The sequence below is a fragment of the Trachurus japonicus genome, chromosome 24, assembly GCF_045865225.1.
Source record: "Trachurus japonicus isolate A0001 chromosome 24, Traja_1.0".
NCBI lineage: Eukaryota > Metazoa > Chordata > Actinopteri > Carangiformes > Carangidae > Trachurus > Trachurus japonicus.
Window position 1 is genome coordinate 127039 of NC_140930.1, and position 26313 is coordinate 153351.

At 50.8% G+C, this 26313-nt stretch overlaps 2 protein-coding genes and 1 long non-coding RNA gene across 4 annotated transcripts; 1 reads left to right on the forward strand and 2 right to left on the reverse strand.

Moving 5' to 3' along the window:
* Nucleotides 1-1919: 1919 nt before the first annotated feature.
* Nucleotides 1920-16439, reverse strand: asb2a.1 (ankyrin repeat and SOCS box containing 2a, tandem duplicate 1). 2 transcript variants are annotated; one of them, XM_085770942.1, is made up of 10 exons: nucleotides 16370-16439; nucleotides 15530-15936; nucleotides 13080-13190; nucleotides 12234-12403; nucleotides 11741-11896; nucleotides 5031-5276; nucleotides 4525-4696; nucleotides 3866-4424; nucleotides 3095-3248; nucleotides 1920-2996 (listed from the first exon to the last, which is right to left on the reverse strand). In XM_085770942.1, exons 2-10 carry the CDS (start codon nucleotides 15904-15906, stop codon nucleotides 2860-2862), a joined length of 2082 nt encoding a protein of 693 aa, XP_085627068.1. In that variant the 5' UTR covers nucleotides 15907-15936; nucleotides 16370-16439; the 3' UTR covers nucleotides 1920-2859. The 2 variants fall into 2 exon arrangements, with proteins under 2 accessions (XP_085627068.1, XP_085627069.1); XM_085770943.1 differs by lacking the exon at nucleotides 16370-16439 and having other exon boundaries at nucleotides 13080-13186; nucleotides 15530-15612.
* A 781-nt stretch (nucleotides 16440-17220) lies between these two features.
* LOC146961026 (uncharacterized) lies at nucleotides 17221-18318 on the forward strand. Its single transcript, XR_015035242.1, has 3 exons — nucleotides 17221-17243; nucleotides 17286-17455; nucleotides 18255-18318. It is a non-coding gene; the product is annotated as an uncharacterized LOC146961026 (long non-coding RNA).
* LOC146961027 (ankyrin repeat and SOCS box protein 2-like) lies at nucleotides 17229-21811 on the reverse strand. Its single transcript, XM_085771194.1, has 10 exons — nucleotides 21774-21811; nucleotides 21247-21582; nucleotides 20512-20681; nucleotides 19984-20139; nucleotides 19524-19769; nucleotides 19263-19434; nucleotides 18590-19160; nucleotides 18303-18456; nucleotides 17281-17427; nucleotides 17229-17248 (listed from the first exon to the last, which is right to left on the reverse strand). The coding sequence occupies exons 2-9, from the start codon at nucleotides 21573-21575 to the stop codon at nucleotides 17282-17284; spliced, it is 1944 nt and encodes a 647-aa protein (XP_085627320.1). The 5' UTR covers nucleotides 21576-21582; nucleotides 21774-21811; the 3' UTR covers nucleotides 17229-17248; nucleotide 17281.
* Nucleotides 21812-26313: the final 4502 nt, after the last annotated feature.

A 26313-nucleotide genomic window follows, 5' to 3' on the forward strand; every position in this document is an offset into this window, starting at 1 on the left:
CCCCCCCTCCCCGGTGTTAGCCCCGCCCCCCCGCCCCGGTTTTACCCCCCCCCCCCCCCCCACTATTAATCCTGTTTATGGTCATTACAGCTTGTTCACTGTCCTGTGTTGAGCGCGATGCGTTCACTGTCCTGTGTTTCGGGGTTGGTGACATCATCAGGTCAAGGTCATGACACATGAAAGCATCTGATCTCTGTTTCCGTGGCGACACACCTCATAAACACACTTAGCGCTGACATAACTGTAGATATGGATCCGACTGATCGTTAAACTGATTGATCACCGCGACTCAGCGGCGTCTCAGACCGTCACGTCATCGTCTATAAAACTAAAACCTGAACGTCTCGTTAAAGAAAAGTCTCCGCGTTGCTCAGATTCACTTGTTTTATTCTTCACAGACACTCAGGTAACAAAGAGTAAACAAAAACAAAAACACAGCACGGGTCGTCAACATGGTCAAACTGCAACACAAAGAAGGAAATAAAGGAGGAAATATGGAAGGAAATAAAGAAGGAAATAAAGGAGGTAATATGGAAGGAAAAAAAGAAGGAAATAAAGGAGGAAATAAAGGAGGAAATAAAGAAGGAAATAAAGGAGGAAATATGGAAGGAAAAAAAGAAGGAAATAAAGGAGGTAATATGGAAGGAAAAAAAGAAGGAAATAAAGGAGGAAATAAAGAAGGAAATAAAGGAGGGAAAAAAGGAGGAAATAAAGGAGGAAATATGGAAGGAAAAAAGGAGGAAATAAAGGAGGTAATATGGAAGGAAAAAAAGAAGGAAATAAAGGAGGAAATAAAGGAGGGAAAAAAGGAGGAAATAAAGGAGGAAATAAAGAAGGAAATAAAGGAAGAAATAACGAAGGAAATAAAGGAGGAAATAAAGAAGGAAATAAAGGAGGGAAAAAAGGAGGAAATAAAGGAGGAAATAAAGAAGGAAATAAAGGAGGTAATATGGAAGGAAAAAAAGAAGGAAATAAAGGAGGAAATAAAGAAGGAAATAAAGGAGGGAAAAAAGGAGGAAATAAAGGAGGAAATAAAGGAGGAAATAAAGAAGGAAATAAAGGAGGAAATAAAGAAGGAAATAAAGGAGGAAATAAAGAAGGAAATAAAGGAGGAAATAAAGAAGGAAATAAAGGAGGGAAAAAAGGAGGAAATAAAGAAGGAAATAAAGGAGGGAAAAAAGGAGGAAATAAAGGAGGAAATAAAGAAGGAAATAAAGGAGGAAATAAAGAAGGAAATAAAGGAGGGAAAAAAGGAGGAAATAAAGAAGGAAATAAAGGAGGAAATATGGAAGGAAAAAAAGAAGGAAATAAAGGAGGAAATAAAGGAGCAGTTCAGGTGTTTGGGTTGGCAGCTGATTCACCTGAACACACATCAACCTCCAGGGTGTGATTCTTAGCTTAGCGTTAGCATGGGCTACTGTTAGCATGAGCTAGTGTTAGCATGTGTTAGTGTTGGTGTAACGGAGGGTCGGCTGCACTCACTCACCCTTAAAGGACGTGCAAACCCGACGGCCAAGCGCTCATTGACCTCTTGGCACAGCGGTTTGCGTCGTCGCCCGCCATGACCTGGGTTCGAACCCCACCTGGGACCGTCCGTACCAAACACAACGCAGAGGGCCAGATAACATCGGCTACGTTAGCATGAGCTAGCTTTAGCATGTGTTAGTGTTAGCATGAGCTAGCGTTAGCATGTGTTAGTGTTAGCATGGGCTAGTGTCAGTGTTGGGCCAGCTACTTGGAAAATGTAGCAAGCTAAACTAGAATAAAATACAGTAAAAAAAGTATCTTAGCTACATCAAAGCTACTTTTGGTTTGTTTTTTTGTTTTTACATCAAACTAACTTCATTCCAGTTGTTGCTCTCTAGCGATCAATAAAACTGTAAAACAAACATGAACAGAAAAAATGTTCAGTTCAGTAGTTTATTTTTTTTTTTAAACTGCACAAATAATATTTGAGCAACATAATCTAAAGTTACACTTGAGGGGAAATGCAGCTGTGGACGCTACGAGATGACCACATCATGACCACGCTATGACCACATCATGACCACGCTATGACCACGCTATGACCACGTTATGACCACGCTATGACCACGCTATGACCACGTTTTGACCACGCTATGACCACGCTATGACCACGTTATGACCACGTTATGACCACGTTATGACCACGCTATGACCACGCTATGACCACGCTATGACCACGCTATGACCACGCTATGACCACGTTATGACCACGCTATGACCACGTTATGACCACGTTATGACCACGTTATGACCACGTTTTGACCACATTATGACCACATTATGACCATGTTTTGACCACGCTATGACCACGCTATGACCACGCTATGACCACGTTATGACCACGTTATGACCACGTTTTGACAACACTATGACCACGTTTTGACCACGCTATGACCACGCTATGACCACGTTATGACCACGTTTTGACAACACTATGACCACGCTATGACCACGTTATGACCACGCTATGACCACGTTTTGACCACGCTATGACCACGTTTTGACCACGCTATGACCACGTTATGACCACGCTATGACCACGTTTTGACCACGTTTTGACCACGTTTTGACCACGTTATGACCACGTTATGACCACGTTATGACCACGCTATGACCACGTTATGACCACGTTATGACCACGTTATGACCACGTTATGACCACGTTTTGACCAAGCTATGACCACGCTATGACCACGTTATGACCACGTTATGACCACGCTACTGAGAAATGTAGTTGAACTAGTGATTCTGCGACTGCCCAGCTAGCATTAGTACGTGTCAGGGTTAGTATCGCCGGACATCAGTAGTTAATCAATAATCAGTAATCAATAATCAATCGTCCAGCGACTCCTCTTCGTGCAGCAGGAAGCGAATCAAACGTCCCGGCAGCAGCAGCTTCTTGACGCGTCGGCGTGGGACTCGCTGCAGGATCTGCAGTCTGCAGAGCTGCATGAGCGGCCGGGGGGGGGCTGCAACGACACACACAGTGATGTTCTCAACTCTGTCCAACGGGGAATCATCAGTTATTGATTGGTTATTATCAGTTATTGATTGGTTATTGGCTCACCTGCTTTCTCCTTAATGCTGCTCCAGTCGGGATAACTGTCCAGATGTTCCATCAGTCTGGAGCACAGAGTCACATGACCCACGTAGTCCAATAGGACGTCAATGATTGGCCCCGCCCACCGGCAGATGCTGGGGGCGGAGATCATCTCACAGAACTGTCAATCAATCAAAATACAAACATCAATCAATTGATCAATATAACGTCGTCTCTGTTTTAGGGGCTGTGTCCACCAAACGCGTTTTTAGCTCTGACAACCTCTCAGCGCTGCTTTCCCAGCGCTTAGCGCTCTCTCTCTCCCTCGTCAGAATGCCGCTGTTGCTAGGTTACAAAACGAGTCCTCTGACACTTCAGTGTTCCGGCCTTGTTTCATGTAAACACTACAACGAGTGTCAGAAATACACAACAGCATTAGCAGCAGCTTTTGACATGGACCCTGAGGTCGGCCTACCTTCATGATATAAACCGAGCCACGTCTCCGGTTGTGTTGCTGTGGTAACGTATGTCCCGCCCCTTCTTGATTCTGATTGGTCAGTGCGGGGAAAAGTTACATTGACGAGCGCAGCGCTGTTCTAAAAGTTGAACAGATTTCAACAACAGCGCTCTGAGCGCCGCGACAAAAAGAAGCAAGCGGAGCGCCGAGGGCGTTTTACCACCGAGGGCGCTGAGCGCTGTGAGCGCCGACTCAACAGGGTTGGAATGGAAAGTAGACGCTCAGAGGCTGAAAACACGTCTGGTGGACACGGGCCCTTAGACCTTTCACGCTGCGGTCACCTGAACGCCTCTCCTCCGCCGCGTGTCGGCCTCGTCTCTGTCCGAGCGGGAGGTCTTCAGCGGCGGGTGGGGCTTGTTGCCATGGTCACAGTGGAAGCAGGAGAGGGCGTGGCCCCCGTGGTCGAGCAGGAACTTGAACATGGGCAGATACTTCATGGAGAACATGTAGACGGCGGGGAAGGTGGTGGGGTGCGTGGGGATGGAGGCGTTGATGTCGGCGCCGTGCTCCACCAGCAGCTCGGTCGTCTCGATGCAGCTGTGCCGCGCCGCCACCATGAGCGGCGAGAACACGTCGAGGTTGGGGTCGGCGCCGGCCGCCAGCAGCGCGCGCGTCGCATCGATGTTGTTGTTGATGACGGAGAAGTAGAGCGCCGTGCTGCGCCGGTCCTCGTACAGCTTCGACCGCTCCTCCGACAGCTGCGCGTTCACGTCGAAGCCCGCCGCGATCAGGGCATCCAGCACGTCGTCACGGTTACGCTCGGCCGCCAGGTGCAGCGGACTGATGCCGGTCCGCCGCACTCGGGCCTTGCTGGTCGCCGGGAGCAACAAGGACACGATCCTGGAGACAGGAGAAGGAGACACAGTTAGTCCAGACTGAACCAGCAGCCAGATGATGATGAGGTGATGAAATGAGGGAACGGTCGTCATGGTGATCGTACTCGTCGCTGCCTCTCTGCGCGGCGATGTGCAGCGGTAACAGACCCGTCTTCCCCGGTTTGTTGGCGTCGGCGTTCTGAGACACGAGCAGCTTCACCGCATCCTCGTGTCCGTTCTTAGCTGCTTCAAACAGAGCCGTGTTCCCGTCCGCCGCCTGAGTGTTGATGTCTGCTCCTATAGAGGTCAAAGGTCAAAGGACAGACGTCAAAGGTCAGAGGTCAGAGGTCAGAGGACAGAGTGTCAGAGGACAAAGGACAGACGTCAGCTTTAACCCTCTATACATGTTCAACCCTCCTGTCATCCTTCTGGGTCAAACCGACCCAATCTGTTCACTTCCTCCTTTCCTTCCTTCCTTCCTTCCTTCCTTCCTTCCTTCCTTCCTTCCTTCCTTCCTTCTATCCCTTTATCCTTCCTTCCTTCCTTCCTTCCTTCTTTCCCTTCGTCCTTCCTTCCTTCCTTCCTTCCTTGACCCAGCAGAACAACAGAGTGTTAATCACTCTAACTTTACCGTGTTTGAGGAGGAAGCGCAGCGTGGTGACCTGCCCGGTCTGCGCGGCGCTGAACAGCGGCGTGATGCCGTACATGTTGGTGAGGTTCAGTTTGGCGCCGGCCTTCACCAGCATCTCACAGATCTCCACGTTGTTACGGACGACAGCTTCCTGCAGCGCCGTCCAGCCCTGGATACACGTGGCGTTGACGGCCGCACCGTGGTTCAGCAGCTCGGCCACGAGCGCCGCGCTGCTCCGCTCGCACGCTGCAGAGACACAACATGTTCACTAAACAGACTCCTCCTCCTCCTCCATCACACACCTCGTCCTGACATGCAGCGAGCAGCGAGCAGCAAGCAAAACGGCAACGAAAACTTGCGCGAAGGTGTCCTGATATGCAGCGTGATGATTTTGTCGAGAGTATATTCTATTGGTTCAGAATCCAAACCAATCAAATTATCGAGGGACGTACACAAACTTGTGGCGCTATTCTGAGATTCCTGACATTTCCTGGTTGCCGTTTTTCACATCTCTGAGTGTTTTTTCCTCTCATATGTCTCCTCTCTCTGATAACTAGCTTGTCAACAGAAAGCAGCGTGAACTTTTCAACCAATAAGAAGTGTTTAGGGGCGGGACACCACCGCAAAATGTCGTCCAGATAGAGACAACGCGAGTGAGTTTTTCAGGGTTGAGCGACATCACTGGACGGAGCGACGTCGCTCGCGGCGTCAGGACAGGCTGATTGAAAAGTAACACATTCTAATCACCCCTCCTTGAACCGCCACCTTACCGTGGTGGAGGGGTTTGACCACCTGAATGATCCTAGGAGCTATGTTGTCCGGGGCTTAATGCCCCTGGTAGGGTCTCCCAAGGCAAACAGGTCCTAGGGGACGGGTCAGACTAAGAGCGGTTCCAAGCCCCTATGAAGAGGAAACAATCAAGGAAGTGTACTCGGGTGAAGAGAGGGGCTGAGCTGTCAACTGATCACCACCTGGTGGTGAGTTGGATCCGCTGGCAGGGGAGGAAGCTGATCAGACTTGGAAGACCCAAGCGTATCGTGAGGGTCTGCTGGGAACATCTGGCAGAATCCCCTGTCAGGGAGGTCTTCAACTCCCACCTCCGGGAGAGCTTTGACCAGATTCCGAGGGAGGCCGGAGACATTGAGTCTGAATGGACCATGTTCTCCACTTCCATTGTTGACGCGGCCGTCCGGAGCTGTGGCCGTAAGGTCTCCGGCGCCTGTCGCGGTGGCAATCCCCGAACCCGGTGGTGGCCCCCGGAAGTAAGGAATGCCGTCAAGCTGAGGAAGGAGTCCTACCGAGCCTGGCTAGCTCGGGGGACTCCCGAGGCAGCTGACGGGTACCGGCAGGCCAAGCGGACGGCAGCCCGGGCGGTCACGGAAGCAAAAACTCGGGTCTGGGAAAAGTTCGGGGAGGCCATGGAGGAGGACTACCGGTCGGCCTCGAGGAAATTCTGGCAAACCATCCGACGCCTCAGGAGGGGGAAGCAGTGCTCCGCCAACACTGTTTACAGTGGAGGAGGGGAGCTGTTGACCTCGACTGGGGATATCGTCGGGCGGTGGAAGGAATACTTCGAGGATCTCCTCAATTCCACTGACAGGCCTTCCGTAGAGGAAGCAGAGGCTGAGGACTCAGAGGTCGATTCATTCATCACCCAAGCTGAAGTCACTGAGGTAGTCCGGAAGCTCCTCAGTGGCAAGGCACCGGGGGTGGATGAGATCCGCCCTGAGTACCTCAAGTCTCTGGATGTTGTGGGGCTGTCGTGGCTGACACGCCTCTGCAGCATCGCGTGGCGGTCGGGGACAGTGCCTCTGGACTGGCAGACCGGGGTGGTGGTCCCTCTCTTCTGGCAGACCGGGGTGGTGGTCCCTCTCTTCAAAAAGGGGGACCGGAGGGTGTGTTCCAACTATCGGGGGATCACACTCCTCAGCCTCCCGGGGAAAGTCTATTCCAGGGTGCTGGAGAGGAGAATTCGGCCGATAGTCGAACCTCGGATTCAGGAGGAACAATGCGGTTTTCGTCCTGGCCGTGGAACGCTGGACCAGCTCTACACCCTCCGCAGGGTGCTCGAGGGCGTATGGGAGTTTGCCCAACCAGTCCACATGTGTTTTGTGGACTTGGAGAAGGCTTTCGACCGTGTCCCACGTGGCATCCTGTGGGAGGTGCTCCGAGAGTATGGGGTCGGAGGCCCTCTGCTGAGGGCTGTACGGTCCCTGTATGACCGGAGCAGGAGCTTGGTTCACGTTGCCGGCAGTAAGTCAGACCTGTTCCCGGTGCGTGTTGGACTCCGGCAGGGCTGCCCTTTGTCACCGGTTCTGTTCATTATTTTTATAGACAGAATTTCTAGGTGCAGCCAAGGGCCGGAGGGGGTATGGTTCGGGAGCCACTTGATTTCATCTCTGCTTTTTGCAGATGATGTGGTCTTGTTGGCCCCCTCGAGCCAGGACCTTCAGCATGCACTGGGGCGGTTTGCAGCCGCTGGGATGAGAATCAGCACCTCTAAGTCCGAGGCCATGGTTCTCGACCGGAAAAAGGTGGCTTGCACCCTCCAGGTCGGGGGAGAGTTCCTGCCTCAGGTGGAGGAGTTTAAGTATCTTGGGGTCTTGTTCACGAGTGAGGGGAGAACGGAGCGCGAGATTGACAGGCGGATCGGTGCGGCGGCCGCAGTAATGCGGTCATTGTATCGGTCCGTCGTGATGAAGAAGGAGCTGAGCCGAATGGCAAAGCTCTCGATTTACCGGTCGATCTACGTTCCCACCCTCACCTATGGTCATGAACTCTGGGTCATGACCGAAAGAACGGGATCCCGGATACAAGCGGCAGAAATGAGTTTCCTCCGCAGGGTGGCGGGGCGCTCCCTTAGAGAGAGGGTGAGGAGCTCTGTCACCAGGGTGGCGGGGCGCTCCCTTAGAGAGAGGGTGAGGAGCTCTGTCACCAGGGTGGCGGGGCGCTCCCTTAGAGATAGGAGCTCTGTCACCAGGGTGGCGGGGCGCTCCCTTAGAGAGAGGGGGAGGAGCTCTGTCACCAGGGTGGCGGGGCGCTCCCTTAGAGATAGGAGCTCTGTCACCAAGGTGGCGGGGCGCTCCCTTAGAGAGAGGGTGAGGATCTCTGTCACCAGGGTGGCCGGGCGCTCCCTTAGAGAGAGGGTGAGGATCTCTGTCACCAGGGTGGCGGGGCGCTCCCTTAGAGAGAGGGGGAGGAGCTCTGTCACCAGGGTGGCGGGGCGCTCCCTTAGAGAGAGGAGCTCTGTCACCAGGGTGGCGGGGCGCTCCCTTAGAGAGAGGAGCTCTGTCACCAGGGTGGCGGGGCGCTCCCTTAGAGAGAGGGGGAGGAGCTCCGTCACCAGGGTGGCGGGGCGCTCCCTTAGAGAGAGGGGGAGGAGCTCCGTCACCAGGGTGGCGGGGCGCTCCCTTAGAGAGAGGGGGAGGAGCTCTGTCACCAGGGTGGCGGGGCGCTCCCTTAGAGATAGGAGCTCCGTCACCAGGGTGGCGGGGCGCTCCCTTAGAGAGAGGGTGAGGAGCTCCGTCACCAGGGTGGCGGGGCGCTCCCTTAGAGAGAGGGTGAGGAGCTCCGTCACCAGGGTGGCGGGGCGCTCCCTTAGAGAGAGGGGGAGGAGCTCCGTCACCAGGGTGGCGGGGCGCTCCCTTAGAGATAGGGTGAGGAGCTCTATCACCAGGGTGGCGGGGCGCTCCCTTAGAGATAGGGTGAGGAGCTCTGTCACCAGGGTGGCGGGGCGCTCCCTTAGAGAGAGGAGCTCTGTCACCAGGGTGGCGGGGCGCTCCCTTAGAGAGAGGGGGAGGAGCTCTGTCACCAGGGTGGCGGGGCGCTCCCTTAGAGATAGGAGCTCTGTCACCAGGGTGGCGGGGCGCTCCCTTAGAGAGAGGGGGAGGAGCTCTGTCACCAGGGTGGCGGGGCGCTCCCTTAGAGATAGGAGCTCTGTCACCAAGGTGGCGGGGCGCTCCCTTAGAGAGAGGGTGAGGATCTCTGTCACCAGGGTGGCCGGGCGCTCCCTTAGAGAGAGGGTGAGGATCTCTGTCACCAGGGTGGCGGGGCGCTCCCTTAGAGAGAGGGGGAGGAGCTCTGTCAACAGGGTGGCGGGGCGCTCCCTTAGAGAGAGGAGCTCTGTCACCAGGGTGGCGGGGCGCTCCCTTAGAGATAGGGGGAGGAGCTCTGTCACCAGGGTGGCGGGGCGCTCCCTTAGAGAGAGGAGCTCTGTCACCAGGGTGGCGGGGTGCTCCCTTAGAGAGAGGAGCTCTGTCACCAGGGTGGCGGGGCGCTCCCTTAGAGAGAGGGGGAGGAGCTCCGTCACCAGGGTGGCGGGGCGCTCCCTTAGAGAGAGGGGGAGGAGCTCCGTCACCAGGGTGGCGGGGCGCTCCCTTAGAGAGAGGGGGAGGAGCTCCGTCACCAGGGTGGCGGGGCGCTCCCTTAGAGAGAGGGGGAGGAGCTCTGTCACCAGGGTGGCGGGGCGCTCCCTTAGAGAGAGGAGCTCTGTCACCAGGGTGGCGGGGCGCTCCCTTAGAGATAGGAGCTCCGTCACCAGGGTGGCGGGGCGCTCCCTTAGAGAGAGGGTGAGGAGCTCCGTCACCAGGGTGGCGGGGCGCTCCCTTAGAGAGAGGGTGAGGAGCTCCGTCACCAGGGTGGCGGGGCGCTCCCTTAGAGAGAGGGGGAGGAGCTCCGTCACCAGGGTGGCGGGGCGCTCCCTTAGAGATAGGGGGAGGAGCTCTATCACCAGGGTGGCGGGGCGCTCCCTTAGAGATAGGGGGAGGAGCTCTGTCACCAGGGTGGCGGGGCGCTCCCTTAGAGAGAGGAGCTCTGTCACCAGGGTGGCGGGGCGCTCCCTTAGAGATAGGGGGAGGAGCTCTGTCACCAGGGTGGCGGGGCGCTCCCTTAGAGAGAGGGGGAGGAGCTCTGTCACCAGGGTGGCGGGGCGCTCCCTTAGAGAGAGGGTGAGGAGCTCCGTCACCAGGGTGGCGGGGCGCTCCCTTAGAGAGAGGGGGAGGAGCTCCGTCACCAGGGTGGCGGGGCGCTCCCTTAGAGATAGGGGGAGGAGCTCTGTCACCAGGGTGGCGGGGCGCTCCCTTAGAGAGAGGAGCTCTGTCACCAGGGTGGCGGGGCGCTCCCTTAGAGATAGGGTGAGGAGCTCTGTCACCAGGGGGGCGGGGCGCTCCCTTAGAGAGAGGGGCTCTGTCACCAGGGGGGCGGGGCGCTCCCTTAGAGAGAGGAGCTCTGTCACCAGGGTGGCGGGGCGCTCCCTTAGAGAGAGGGGGAGGAGCTCCGTCACCAGGGTGGCGGGGCGCTCCCTTAGAGAGAGGGGGAGGAGCTCCGTCACCAGGGTGGCGGGGCGCTCCCTTAGAGAGAGGGGGAGGAGCTCCGTCACCAGGGTGGCGGGGCGCTCCCTTAGAGAGAGGGGGAGGAGCTCTGTCACCAGGGTGGCGGGGCGCTCCCTTAGAGAGAGGAGCTCTGTCACCAGGGTGGCGGGGCGCTCCCTTAGAGATAGGAGCTCCGTCACCAGGGTGGCGGGGCGCTCCCTTAGAGAGAGGGTGAGGAGCTCCGTCACCAGGGTGGCGGGGCGCTCCCTTAGAGAGAGGGTGAGGAGCTCCGTCACCAGGGTGGCGGGGCGCTCCCTTAGAGAGAGGGTGAGGAGCTCCGTCACCAGGGTGGCGGGGCGCTCCCTTAGAGATAGGGGGAGGAGCTCTATCACCAGGGTGGCGGGGCGCTCCCTTAGAGATAGGGGGAGGAGCTCTGTCACCAGGGTGGCGGGGCGCTCCCTTAGAGAGAGGAGCTCTGTCACCAGGGTGGCGGGGCGCTCCCTTAGAGATAGGGGGAGGAGCTCTGTCACCAGGGTGGCGGGGCGCTCCCTTAGAGAGAGGGGGAGGAGCTCTGTCACCAGGGTGGCGGGGCGCTCCCTTAGAGAGAGGGTGAGGAGCTCCGTCACCAGGGTGGCGGGGCGCTCCCTTAGAGAGAGGGGGAGGAGCTCCGTCACCAGGGTGGCGGGGCGTTAGAGATAGGGGGAGGAGCTCTACCAGGGTGGCGGGGCGCTCCCTTAGAGATAGGGGGAGGAGCTCTGTCACCAGGGTGGCGGGGCGCTCCCTTAGAGAGAGGGGGAGGAGCTCTGTCACCAGGGTGGCGGGGCGCTCCCTTAGAGAGAGGAGCTCTGTCACCAGGGTGGCGGGGCGCTCCCTTAGAGAGAGGAGCTCTGTCACCAGGGTGGCGGGGCGCTCCCTTAGAGATAGGGTGAGGAGCTCTGTCACCAGGGTGGCGGGGCGCTCCCTTAGAGATAGGGTGAGGAGCTCTGTCACCAGGGTGGCGGGGTGCTCCCTTAATTTCCTGTAGTTAAATAATTTAGATAAAAATGTTAAATAAGTAAATTCATGTGTGTGTTAAAAACAAGGGTTACAATGGTGCTTTATAAGTTTGTTTCTATCGGTGCTGTTGTGTTTCGGCCCAGAACCGATGTTAAATCGACTAAGTCGATGCTGCACTGTGAGGCTGGACGGCTAAGCTTGGCCTAAAGCGTCTTCACGACCAGCGGCTAACCAGGTATTTTTCTTTGTATTAGTGATGCATTTTGCTTTTATTTACTTCATGTACAATCTCTGTTATGAACGGCATAAATGCATAAATGCATAACGCATGAACGATGGAGAAGAAACAAAATAAATGCCAGTAAGAACAGAACGGTGTGTGTGTCGTGCTGAGAGCGGCGGTACCTTTATAGAGCGGCGTCTCGCGGTCGTAGTTTGGGATCTCGACGTCGGCTCCTCGTCCCAGCAGCACCTCAACACATCGCAGCCGAACTTTGCTGGCGGCGATAAGCAGCGCCGTCTCACCGCGTTCAGTCCGCTTGTTGATCATCCCCGGCTGAGCTGAGCGCACACACAAACGAAGACGAGACAAACAACAGCCATGTCGTCATAACAACCACCAGACTCAGCCCGCAAACATGGAGGACAGTCAGATTCTGCTGCTGGTTCTGCTCCATGTTACTGCACATGGAGTCATTGAACCGACGATGGAAAGTTCAATTTCCATTTCAATTGAACTGGTGAAAACATGCTTCAACATGCTCAGCCAATCAGAGACCGCGCCCATAGTCCCTGAACCTTTTGAAAGTACCTGGGCCGTTTGGTAGGAGGTAGTTCCTGTGGTGTGTGTGTGTGTGTGTAGGTGTGTGTGTGTGTGTGTGTGTGTGTCTGTGTGTACCTGACAGCAGCACCGTCAGGCAGCTCTCCTGGCCGTACCACGCCGCCTCGTGTATGGCGAGCCAGCCCGGTTTACTGGGCAGCATCAGGTTGGTTCCCGGACTCATCACCAGCGCCTTCACTCTGCTCACGTCTCCGGCTCGAACGGCGACGAACAGAGGCTCCTCCTCCCTGCACACACACACACACACACACACACACACACACACACACACGTCACTCACCTGTCTCACCTGTCCACACACTGCAAAAACTCAAAATCTTTCCAAGAATATTTGTCTTATTTCTTGTCAAAATGTGTCATTTCTAGTCAAAACTAATCTCTTTCCACTTTAAATAAGACTCATCACCTAAAAATTTACTTGTTTTTAGATCATTTTCACTTGTTTCAAACTAATTTTCACTTGAAATAAGTAGAAAAATCTGCCAGTGAAAGTACGTTTTTTGTGCTTGTAATAAGAAAGAAAAACTTGCTCCACTGTCAGATTTTTCTACTTATTTCAAGTGGAAAATTTGCTTGAAAGAAATAAAAAGTGTCTAAAAACAAGCTCCTATCTCTAACAAGCTTTTTAATGTGATTAGTCTTATTTTATGTATAATTAGATTTATTTTGACTAGAAATGAGACATTTTGACTAGAAATAAGACAAATATTCTTAGTAAGATTTTGAATTTTTGCAGTGCATGACCTCACCTCTGCCTGGACTCTCCCTATCATAACCAGCCATACCTGATGGTTTCCCTTCATGAGGTGAGACAGGTGAGACAGGTGAGACAGGTGAGACAACAGAGACAACAGAGACAACAGGTAGAGACAGGTGAGACAGGTGAGACAGGTGTGTCCTCACTCCTCAGGCTCTGGAGCGACGTAGACCAAACTTCCGTCCGGTTTTCGATACGCCACCATCCTCTTCCCCGACCCTGTCATGAAGCGACTGATCGTCCCGTTGAACGTCTTCCTGTCACGACAGCAAGACAGCAGCCAATCACAGAACAGCAAGACAGCAGCCAATCACAGAACAGCAAGACAGCAGCCAATCACAGAACAGCAAGACAGCAGCCAATCACAGAACAGCGTCTAGAGGTCTGAACTATGACACAAGTTCAACATACATCCTGTTGGCTCAACCTGACACTGGTTGTCATGGTAACCTGAGCAATGGGCTGGCTCACCTGGCTCAGGTACCAACACATCACACACTGACATTCAACAACATGACCTTCAGTGGAGCTGAGGCTTTTATTCTGAAGGTGCAGGCTTTTATTCTGAAGGTGAAGGCTTTTATTCTGAAGGTGCAGGCTTTTATTCTGAAGGTGAAGGCTTTTATTCTGAAGGTGCAGGCTTTTATTCTGAAGGTGAAGGCTTTTATTCTGAAGGTGCAGGCTTTTATTCTGAAGGTCCTATGTGTTTGGTGTGTGAGGTGAAGAACAAACTGGGGCCTCATTTATCAAAGAGTGTGTAAAACTCCTACTAAATTTTTGCGTACGGCGAAAAGACGAAAATGGCGTACACCCGAAATATATATATACACCTTTTTCAGATCAATCAAACTGTGCGTACGCACAACTCTCCGCATTTCCCTTTGATAAATCACACCGGACCCAAGAATGGTGCACACATGAACACACCTCTTACTCCACCCCTATATACAACTATATATGGTCTGCACGTGCATATTAATTAGCCATGTGGCTCTGCGGAGCGGCTACAAAGTGACAACGAAGACAATGGGCGGAGGGCGGGGGAAAGAAAGCGAGATACACGGCATCGGGCAATAAATCAGTCAGAAAAATGATCTTGCATTTTAATAAGCTACAACAAAAACAAAAACCTCCCAAATCTCAACAAAAGGGAGCAGAAAGAAGAAGAATCTTATGTAATCTGCCCCTTTATCCCAGAAAATCTTTTTTTTTTTTTTACACCTAGATGTTAAAACAATAAGCAGGATTTCCACGATAGTTACCATTACTTTGAACGCCTTTCCACTACACAGTTACAGCTCTACTGGACTCGGTTTAGGTCATTTTCCATTAGGCTACAGCTGAGTCCTTCACAGTTCCTCCTCAGGGCCGCGTTGTCTCACTCTTTATTCTCTCGTCAGCTCCAAACTCACGTGCACCTCGTTAACTCAGGTGACAGATTAATAACAGTCTAGGCTGCAGATCAGCGGGCGCTGCTGCTGGTGTGTTTTTAAACTTGGCGAGTTTGATCCTTGTCGGACGTCACACTAGAGTGTGTAAAAGCAAAAAAGCAAAATCCTCAATCCGCTCTGTTTATCAATTAACATATAGCCTAGTGTTATTATAGAGCGGGTTGGATTGCCAGCATCAACGGTCCACCACTACCACAATTACTTCAAAAAATCCTCTGTGCTCTTCTAAATGTACTCCGCTCCTCTCTCCCTCTCACACTGCAGTTCTCTGACTCAGCAACGGTGTCGGTGTCGCCAATTCCTCCTGTTCCTCAAAAAAGGCGTACGCCAGGGTCAAAATGGGTGTAAATGTCCGCACTTTTCCTGTCAGGTTTTGGTTTGATAAATCCCAAATTTGGCGGAGAAAAGTGCGTACGCACAAAACGGGGGGAAAAGGGGTGTAAAAAAAGGTGTATCCACAATGATAAATGAGGTCCCTGGTGTTTGATGTGAGTGAGAAACAAACCTTCACATCTATTGATCAGTGTGACATCAGAGGTTAAGAAGCTTCAATAGATCTGATTGATCGGTAGTTATCTGTTACCATGGTGATTTAACCTGGAGACAAGCGAACCCTTCTCGTAACCGTGACAACTCAGAGATGAACCTGACCTGAACCCATAAGTCACGACTTCAAGTCACCAGTTACGAGTTACAACTGGGAGCTGGGAGTTCATGGATCTAGTATGAGTTCACAGGCGGGAAGTTACGAGTTTGACTGTACGTTCCAACTGGTAACCATGGGAACAGGTCGGCAAAACACGTTTACGGGTTGCCTGGAACGCACCATTAGGGCAAGGCAAGGCAATTTTATTTGTATACCCCGTTTCTACCACCAGTTTGTCTCAAAGGGCTTTACATCCCATCATAACAACATCCTCTGTCCTTAGACCCTCACATCCACTGAGGAAAAACTCCATGGAAAACCCTTTTAACAGGGAAAACCAGGAGAAAGCTCAGGGTGAGCAACAGAGGAGGGATCATCACCCAGGACAGAGATGTTGTTACAGACAAGAAAACAGTTTATAGTTTATGACACAGAATGCACCATTACAACTTGTTTGTTTAGTTAGATGTCAGTTTGTTTCTGTGTGTTAACGACGTACGGATCAGGAGGCTTCTCACTCGGGGGGTTTGGAGAACTGTAGTGAGCCGACGTCGTGGCAGCTGGTGCATTGTGGGAGCTGGAGTTTGCAGGTGCATTGTGGGAGCTGGAGTTTGCAGGTGCATTGTGGGAGCTGGAGTTTGCAGGTGCATTGTGGGAGTTGCGTCTGTTTGTGGCCGCAGGGTTCAGGCTTCTGTTTGGTTGGTGAGGAGAAGAGTTGCTGGTGGCGTTGGCGCCGCTGCAGTGCGCGTCGGTCAGACTGCGCTCGATGGCGAGCTGCAGCAGCTCGTCGTCGTTCAAGCTGCTGTACAGAGAATAATCCTCGAAGCCGTGAGCCGGAGCTGCTGAGCCGGACTGAGAGACGCCAGCGGCCGCCATGACGACGGAGGACGAGTCTCTGAGTTGTTCCTAGAAACAGGAAGCAGAAGGTCACTGAGCTGCAGCTTCACTACGGCTGCTCGTCCTCTCTGAGCAGCCAGGGGGCGCTAGAGGACGTCAGCAGGACGAGGGTCTCACTGCAGTTCAACCACCTGATCTGCTCCCAAAACAAAATAAAATCTGAGCAGAAACAAATGTATGAAATATAAAAACTTAGTTCTACGTGTTGTCATGCGATGTTTCTGCACCAAGCAACAGTTGAATCCAAGGACAAATCAGTGAGCTGCAGTTAGTGAAGCAGCCTGTAGGGGGCCTGACCTACAGAGGATTATTATTATTATTATTATGACTAAGTCCAGATACAAGAACACGGAGCTGCAGGCAGCGAGGTCAGGGGTCAAAGGTCAGGGCGAACATTCAAAGGTTTCAAACATGAAAGTGGCAGAACAACGAAGGTTCTCACCTCGTGTGTTAATCCGGTGTTTCCTCCAGTTAAAGCTCCTCCGTCTGTTTTCTGTCTCTGCTCCGTCTGCACCAGGTGGGGGGTTGGGGGGGTTGACGGGGGTTGAGGGGGGGTGAGGGTTACTTAAGGTTTATTTTGGGCTCCTGCAGTCTGAGCCGCTCGGCCATCTGACCTCCTTCCTCTAATGTCAGAGTGTCATGTGGAAGTTGTGTGTGTGGGGGGGGTCGTCCTCTGGTCCTCTGGTCCTCTGGTCCTCCAGTCACAAGTCCTCAGCCACAACAACAGACATGGCTGACTCAGCTCACTGGACTCACCTGGACTCACCTGGACTCACCTGGACTCACCTGGACTCACCTGGACAGAAACATATTTGATAACAGACCACATGTGGATCCTGGTCTGGTGTCTGGTCCAGTGAATCCAGGTCCAGGTTTATCTCTAGTCCAGGTCTAATTCCAGGTCTTGTTCTAGATCTGAGTCCAGGTATGTTTTTATTTATATTTAGAAAATGAATCAAAGATATGTTTGCAATATACACACAATATAGCTACATATACATAAATATTACAATCTATCTAACAGTGTGTGTGTGTGTGTGTGTGTGTGTGTGTGTTTGTGTGTACTATTTTTATCTTCAGCTGCTCAGTGACAATGGTCAAGTGAGTGAGACATAAAACACCCAGACACACGCTGACCTCGTTTCACTTGTTTATTTGTTACATGTACATAAGATTAATATTGATATTGATACATTTGTTTATTCATTTACAGGAGAAAATGATTTCACTGTAGAAACTGTTGTGATTTAAAGCATATCGGGTGTATCGGGTGAATCAGGTGTGTCGGGTGTATCGGGTGTATCAGGTGACTTCAGGTGACCTCAGGCGTATCAGGTGTATCAGATGATAGACCTCAGGCGGAGGTGCAGCACGTGTCGTAGCGCAGGAAGCGGATGAGGCTGACAGGAAGTGGCAGGGCGGTGAGCAGCTTGAGCCGGCGGACGCCGAGCAGACGTCTGATCTGCAGCCGGCAGAGCTGCATCAGAGGATGAGGAGGAACTGACAGACACAGACAGGACACGTCAGAGTCCAGCTCACCTGGACGGTGGCCACTTCAGTTTGTGACATCACACAGGTCGGTTCATCAACATTCATGTTCAAAGCTCCAAACGACTGGAACCATCTACCTGTAGTTATCAGATCATTGCAATCATTAATCTGTTTTAATCAAGTCCTGTCCACCCACCTCGAAACACCCTGCTCCTGCTTTCATTAACTCTGTCACCATATTTTTATTTCTATTTTTTTCTCATCTAATATTTGTTCAAACTCTGGTTGCAATTTTGTCAAAGTGATTTTTTGTATATGTCTGTCTTGTCTGTTTGTTTGTTTGTTTGTTTGTTTGTTGTTTTGTTTTATTGTCTGTATTGTATTGTATTGTCTTGTTTCCTTTCATTGTATTGTGCTGAGTTGTGTTATGTCTTGATGTTTTTTGTGTAGGACCCCCTCGTAAACGAGTTGTTACAACTCAAGGGGCTTATCCTACTATAAATAAACAACTTCAACAACAACAACAATGCTAGAAGTGTGTGCTGCTGTGGGCAGGGCTACGTGGCAAACAGATGAACTGATGACCTCACACAGCCCCATCGCTAAAACACAAACTACCCCTATAAACCTCACTCAGAGACGGTTGGCTCCGCCCACAGCTCTGTCAGCCAATCAGAGTGATGCACTGGTCCCCACTGAACAATATGAAGAAATGTTTCTTTTTCTAGCCTTTAAAAACTATCCAACCTTCTGATGTCTTTGCCCCAAGTTTAAACTGTAGGAAAATGATCTGAGACCTTTTCTACAAACAAAACTGTGACTCTGTTCACCCACAGTGTATGTTGCTATGACAACTGACTCCTGACATTGTTTTTATTCCTTACAAGATTTAAGTTTGATTGATGTCCACTCCCCTTGACTGTCCAGAGCCTCGAGCAGTCGAGAGCACAGACGGACATGACTGACGTAGTCCAGCATCATCTCAATGACTGGACCAGTGACACGGTACAAGGAGGAGGTGCAGACAGCCTCGCAGAACTGAAACAAGATGGAGGACGCACTCAGAGAGGACAGAGGACACTCAGAGGACAGGCAGGAAGATGAGCTGGACTGAAACAAAGACACTTTTCTGTCCGTCTGCACTCAATGACACTGCCAAGTCCCAACTAACCTGAATGTGGCGCCGTGGTACCTCCTCTCTGTTGAACTGCATGTGTTCGCTGGCATGGCGTGGCGCTGCGACTTCAGGATGTGGTTTGGAGCCGTAGGGGCAGTTGAAGCAGGGCTGGGCATCACAGCCGTGGTCCAGCAGCAGCTTCAGCATGGGCAGACAGTCCAAGGTGAGCAGGATGGCAGAAGGGAAGGGGGACGGCTGTGTGGAGATCTGGGCGTTGACATCGGCACCGTACCTCAACAGCAGCGTTGCCATGTCCATCCAGCCGAGCCGCACGGCGATGAGCAGCGGGTTGAAGACGTCCAGGTTGGGGTTGGCTCCGGCCTGCAGCAGCATCTCGGCAGCCTCTAGATTCCCGTTATGAACGGAGAAGTACAGCGCCGTGCAGCGCCGGTCTGGGTACATCCTGCAGCGATCCTCCGACAGCTCAGCATTGACATCAAAGCCAGATTTGATCAAAAGCTGCAAGATGTCGTCATTGTCCTTCTCAGCAGCGACGTGCAAGGGGCTGATTCCGCTGTGGCGCACTCTGACGCTGCTGGTGACGGGGATCAACAAAGACACGATTCTGGGAAAATGACAAAATCTGAGTTCAAGATGTGTGGCATTGTACTGGAATCAAACATGTTGGCAGCAGAGTCGCTGACATTTGCCCAGCACCCAATCAAACCGTATGTGGTTGTTCTGGACGGCCACATAAAGAGGAAGCAGTCCGGCCTTGGTGGACCTGTTGGCGTCGGCTCTCAGAGCCAGCAGTGCCTCCACGGCTGAAACGTGACCATTCTTACAGGCTTCATACAACGGCGATGCCCCGTCTCCAGCCTGTGCGTTTATATCTGCACCTGAAACACAAAGACACAGTTCAGCTTCTGATGGGTGCTGCAATGTCCAGTGGCCCCATGCGTTACCAGAGCGCCCCCTAGTGCCACACCTTTCTTAGAAAGCAGGTGGATGGTATTGGTGTGTCCGTTCTGTGCTGCGATGAAGATCGGTTGGATGCCATACGTGTTTTTAACTGTGAGATTGGCTCCGGCCCTCAGCAGCAGCTTGCACATCTCCAGTTGGCTGTGTCTGCAGGCCTCGTGCAGGGCAGTCGTTCCCTGAACGCAGCAGCGGTTCACCTGAGCTCCAGACTTCAGCAGCAGCTCGACGACGGCTTCATTACCAGACTGACAGGCTGACAAGATAACAACACAGACAATAATGTCAACAAGAACAAAATATTTATTCAAACTGTTCACACATTGATACTTTTGTGTCTATGTAAGCGTCTTTGGGTTATTGAAAAGTGCTATATAAATTAAATGAATTATTATTATTATTACATTTTGCATTTCTGTCCCTGTGAACTCTGTCAGTCTTTCACACGGTGAATGTCACTGTGATGTCACCTGTGAACAGCGGCGTTTCTCGGTTGTTGTTGGCCATGTTCGGGTCGGCGCCGTTCTTCAGGAGAAAGTCAACACAGGAAACGTTTCCACACTCAGCAGCCAGGTGCAGCGCGGTCTCCTTGTTCACATTGCCTCTGTTCACTGAGTCGGGATAAGCTGAGGGCAAAGGTCAAAGGCCAACAACACAGGTGAGAGTATGTACATTTCAAAAGACTAAGAATGTGATTGGAACATTAAAACTGATGCACAAAATATGTCATAAATACAGTATAAATAATAATACAATGACCAAAATCTAAAACAACTCCCAAGCTTTCACCATATCATGTAACACTATTGGTTTGAACATCTGTTCAGGTAACAAATCATCAGAGGTTGATTAGAAACAATGTCGTGATTCATTTCTCCAAAACCACTGGCCCGATTTCAACCAAACTTCTGCGTTGGACTCCCTCACAGCCTCCACATATCATTGACCACCAAACATATCACAGACCCTCAACCCCCTCACCCCCTCACCCCTCTCACCTCGGACCAGGATTCGGACACATTGTATCTTCCCGTAGTAAGCTGCTTCATGAAGAGCGACCCAGCCCATTTTGTCGGGATCGGTAAGGCAGCTGGACTTGCACCGGACCAAGTCCATCAAGGCCTCAGCATCTCCATCTACAATCAGAGCCTGCAGAGGGGTGAGCTGTCTGCGTGAACACACAAACACACAAACACACGTTAACATGTGGACAACAACAAACACCACATAAACAAGTTTACCCATTTATGTGGCAAGGTGAAGAGGGCCCGTGCGGGGATTGAACCCACACCTCCCGGGTAAGAGTCATGCGCGCTTGCCAGTCACCCAAAGGGACATCCCCGCCCGGGCCCTCTTCACCTTGCCACATTCTGGCGTTGTTGGAAGGATCCATGTAGCACTACGGTGGGTCCATGGATTTCTAATGTGTGGCAGCCTGTGTGGAAGCATGAGGACATGCTTGTGAAAAGAGGGGGAGAGATGTGACAGTTGTCACTATGCCTCCAATTGATCATGTGCCCTGGCTACTTGGCCAAGGGGACGTCCCTTTGAGTGACTGGTTAGCGTGCATGACTCTTACCCGGGAGGTGTGGGTTCAATCAAGCCCTCCACACCTTGCCACATTTAGATTAATGAAGTGATCTAATCTCTGGATCCACACAAACACCGGAGATCTGTAAAAGGGCAAGAGGTCAGGATGAACAAGTAGATAAAACACCTGTTTGCCCACTCACCTGTGGAAGCCCTTGTAGAGAAACTGTGTCAGGGCCCCTGGAGGGTTTGCACTATTCAAGAATCTGGGTGGTTCTGGAGGTTGCGGTGGGGGTTCATAGCACAGGTTCTCGGGGGGGGCATGATGCCGTGGTGGGGGGCCGGTCTGAGCTGGGGGGGCAGGATGCGGCGGTGGGGGGCCAGTCTGAGCTGGGGGGGCATCCTGGGGGGGCGGGGTGGTGTGGTCTTGAGGATGATGCAGGTCAGCGAGGCTTCTCTCCACAGCGATCTGCAGCATCTCCTCCTCAGACAGCTGGAGGTAAACATCGTCCTCCTCGTAGAAGGTCGCCATGGCGGCGCTGGAAGTGGAGGGAGAATCAGTTAGTGAGAGGTCCAGTCAAGGTCCTGTCAAAGTCCTGTCAAAGTCCTGTCAAAGTCCTGTCAAAGTCCTGTCAAAGTCCTGTCAGAGGTCCTGTCAGATTTCCTGTCAGATGTCTTGTCAGATGTCTTGTCAAGGTCCTATCAAGGTCCTGTCAAGGTCCAGTCAGACCTTTGTTCAGAGGTCCTGTCAGACGTCCGTTCAGTATTTGGTCCGGTCAGTTCTGGACTTAAGTCTGTCATTAAATCTCAGTTAAAGGGACAAACAAGTGCAACGGGTCATCTGAGTCAAGCTCTCCAGATTCTAGCAATTCGGGCACTGAGGTCAGTGGTGTTTCTTACTTCACCTCCAGCCAAGGTTTAAAATCAGACAGACAGAGAGGGAGGGAGGGAGGGAGGGAGGGAGGGAGAGAGGGATAGAGACATAGGATCAAGACAGCAAAACAGCAGTTCTTAGAGCTGCACAATTATCACAATGTAATAAATATAAGATGTTGGGTATGCACTTGATCCAAAACTCCTCATTATGTCTTTTGGGATTACTTCCAGATAACATTCAAATGGTGTCGTTTAAATATAGCTATAGTAGCAGGGTGCAGGATAACTTTACACCACTGGAAATCTCACACCTTATCCACCTTTAAGGAGTTGGATAGAAGATTTAAGATCTACTTTATTAGTCCTTGACAGGAAACTTGTCTTGGGCACAAGTGCTGACACAGCTGCATCTAAAACCACACATGCATATAGCGAGCACATGGTACTCATACACCTGCACATTCACATGTATACATAGTGTACGCACACATCCACATACACACAGAGAACATAATTACACATGGTGTACACATACATGTCCATATACACACAGAGCATAATACACAGAATATAATACCCATGGTGTACACATACAACTATGCAACAACCAGAGAGCCGCAGAAAGTATGGTGCGCGTGGAGCACATAGACAACCACCATTATTTAGATTAAAATAATAGAAAAAGAAGATGAAAATAAAATCAAAAATAAGAATAGGACTCAAACGTCCGTGACACCTGCTTCTACTCTGCTATGGAGGAGACAGGGCTGGTTTTTTGTTAAGAAGTGTTATGGAGGTTGGAATGAATGAAAATCTAAATCTATTACTTTTGTATTTACTGGCCCTGAAACGTCTTCCCGAAGGAAGGAGTTGATATTCTGACAGGAGGATGTTTGTAGGATCATTAAGGATCTTGTGTGCCTGTCTGATCACTGTTGTTTCATATGTTTTGTCTTGTTTTTATTTCCTTTGTTAAATGCTGCTGTCACGAACGAATTTCCCTTCGGGGATGAAATAAAGTATAATCTAGTCTGAACAGGGCCGGTTCTAGGCGGCATATATGAGGGGGCAGTCAGAAATGTGAAGGCATCATGTGAACACATCATGCTCCAGCACTTTTTTTCTCTGTGCTTATAGTAACTTCATTAAATTGGGTGCTTGGCTATGTGTCCAACCCCAACCTGGAAAAGTGGATTGCACTTTGTCAGGCCTCTACCTTCAGACCTGTACAACTAGGGTTCGGGGTGGCCAACCACTGGCAACCAGGGTCTTAGAGCCCAAATTTTTTACTGTCGTAATGCAAAGAGCCACATTATATGGGGGGTCAGGGGTGCATACAGTGGGTACTAGTTTCATTTGGACGTTTCCCTCACGTAACGCGTGATTCACGCGTTGCGTGAAATTGTAGGTCACACTGTAGCCACTAGGTGGAAGCATCGTACTGAGATGCAGCTCAAAAGATTTTGGGATAATTCCACGTTTGACCACAACGTAGCTGCAATGGAGAGTGGCGCTGTTCATAGGCCATAGGTACTTCATTTGCAGATGTGGTCGAGAGAGCTAGAGAGTGGATGGAGAGAGGGACCGCTACGCCGGTCAATCAGATCAATGTTGTTGTTTTTATTGTATCACAGTGGTTACAGTAGCCTACGTTCAACAGGATCAGTGGTCTCAGCCTTTTGGGGGTCCCCCTCCTGTAGCCTGGCTGGGTGGCTCCAAGTTTGAGTAGTTTGAGTTCTGCAAGTTCTGGTGAATGTAACAATCCACTCACAGCCCACGATCGCTACGTCCATGCCAGCAGCCTGGAACCGATGCTGCTGGACTCACGAGCGGAGCAATAATGCACATCTGTCAGCAGCTGCTCTTGAAGGGACAGACTAGATGCTGATTTTGTTAACAGTGACTTTGTTGCATCCAAACATTTAGCATATCTGTCGGGTGCTGTCTCTTATCCGGTACAAAGTGGGAGATGACAGAACTACTTTAATCGAGGGAAAGCTACATTGTTGCGAGTTGACTCCGGCCGGCGTGTGCACATGCACTAAGCCTGTGAATATTCTCATTTGTCCCGGACTCCCGGTCATAGTTATCTCAAGGAAATTTAAATCGAATGCAACTGGACTTGGTTATTGGTCTAGGAAGACGTTTCACCTCTCATCCAAGAGGCTGAAGCCTCTTGGATTACAAGTTACAGTTGCATTCGATTTAAATTTCCTTGAGATAAGTGCACACTGTTTCTGCTGTCAATTCGGTCATAGTTCATTTGTAACGTGTTTTCTTCATTCTTCATTAGGCTAATGTTAACACTAGAACCACCCAGATGGTCTCACACAGACGTTTGTGTTTTTCTTACGTAAATGACTTTGTTTACATTAAAACTACAAGGTCTCTCAGTCCGTGACTTTTCCATGTGTGATGGTTTCTGAAGCTTACAACTTACACAAATGAAACATTAGATTTCTGGGCATTTATACCTCGGGCCGACAATAGCTTATTTTTTTCTTCAATTATTGTTTTCATCTACAGTTATATTTATCATAATATGCCCAATTCGAGAGGGAGAGAGGGGGGAGAGAGAGCCGCGGTCACGTTACATAATGTAACAGTTTCCAGAAAAATACAAAACAGGATATTTATTCATGTTACCCTCTGTTTAGGTAGATAAAGGTCTCAGTCACATTTGAATAAAGATAATGCAATTAGGCTAAATATCATAGGATCTTTTTTTTAAAGATAGGCCTATTTTATTTTTAGTTCCATAATTCAGAGATGATTTTCACTTAACGAAATGAAACGAAACAATGAAGCCTACAATTTGTCCCCCGGCTTATGAAAAGTGTGAGGAGAGGTAGCTACTGTAAGAACCGGTTTTTCTGTTCTAAGCTGACTGAACAGCTGTGTGAAGTTCTGTGGGGGGCAGGGCTGTAGCCTACTTGAGTGAAGTATCCACAAGCTCACCTATTGATCAGAGATAAATGAAGGTGATAATGTGTCGCTGATGTGTCTATTAAGCTGTAAAATCGGCTATTTTAACATGGGGCTCAATTGGAGTTGCTCCCTTCTGGAGCCAGCCCCCAGCGACAGCCGGGGGGATTGCAGCTTTTTGAACGCGGAAGTGAGCTTCACTTCTCAGACCGACAACTGCCCCCTTGGCTATAGCCTATCAGTGATCATAATAATGATGATAATGCATTGTTCACTAAAACTTCACGTTGGCATCCCAGCCTGAAATAAAATCTTTGCTTACAGTGAGAGCTGCTTTACTAAGTGAACTATACCTTTCTTGCGTTACTAATGTTATTGTGTCTCGAGTGTTTCAGAGTCGGCCGGCTGTAAACCAGCTGACTTTTTTTTTTTGCGGTCACATCAGCACGGCTGCATCTTCGGTCGCGGCTGCTGTGGCATTTGCCCATATTGCCCTATGGCCAGTCCGTCCCTGTCACTGGTTGTTTGTGTTGTCTGTCAAAACATGGATGAATGAAACCTATATCCACACATCTTGTAGCCTATTTCTATCGAGGGAAAGTTATTTCAGGATATCCTGTTTTATCGCCCAGCCCGAAAGTGACATAGACTATTGCCCGTTCATTCATGAGAAATCATACCACAAGGTGGGGAATGAACACTACTGTACAGTAGTTGGCTCATTTAAAAAACACACCGGCAGCATCGCCCACTGAGTTAATTAACTGCTGTGTGGAAAACCACGCTGTGGTCCATAATCGCGGTGCAGATGGGTGTGTTTGGAGCTGACAAGAGGATCGATAAAAGAGAGTGAGACGTATAGCTGCCGTCGTTACATTTTTCTCATTGAAAAACTATACTGTATTATTATTATATTGCATTCCCCATTCGTGTTCACTGCTCCGTGCTGCTGTCTTATAGAGGCGATCTGCTGCTCACAGATGCCACCTGGCGGTTGTTTGGGCACATTGCAGCTTCTGGTGAAAACACAATTACTCCTCCACAAAAAATCCTCGCGTGAAACCGTCCAAATGAAACTAGTACCCACTGTATACCTGAAGATGCATTGCAAACCCAGAGGGGTTGAAAAAGGTGAGTAGCTAAACCCCTGTAGGGGGGTCTGGGGGCATCCCCCCCAAGAAAATGTTTGTGATTTTAAAATGTGAGTGAAGCATTCTGGTGTACTCTGAGAAGAATATATTTTGAGTATATTAAAATGTGCTTTCTCAACTTCTAAAATTTGGATTTGAGGGGGCAAGACATTTATTTGAGGGGGCGCTGCCCCCTCTTGCCCCTGCGTAGAGCCGGTCCTGAGTCTGAAGGGATGGATAGTCTGTTTTTCCAATCACCTTAATGGCTGTTTTAATCATTGTTGTAACCTTGGCTCTCAGCTGGACAGTGGCAGTGCCATACCAAGCGGTCAACCCAAG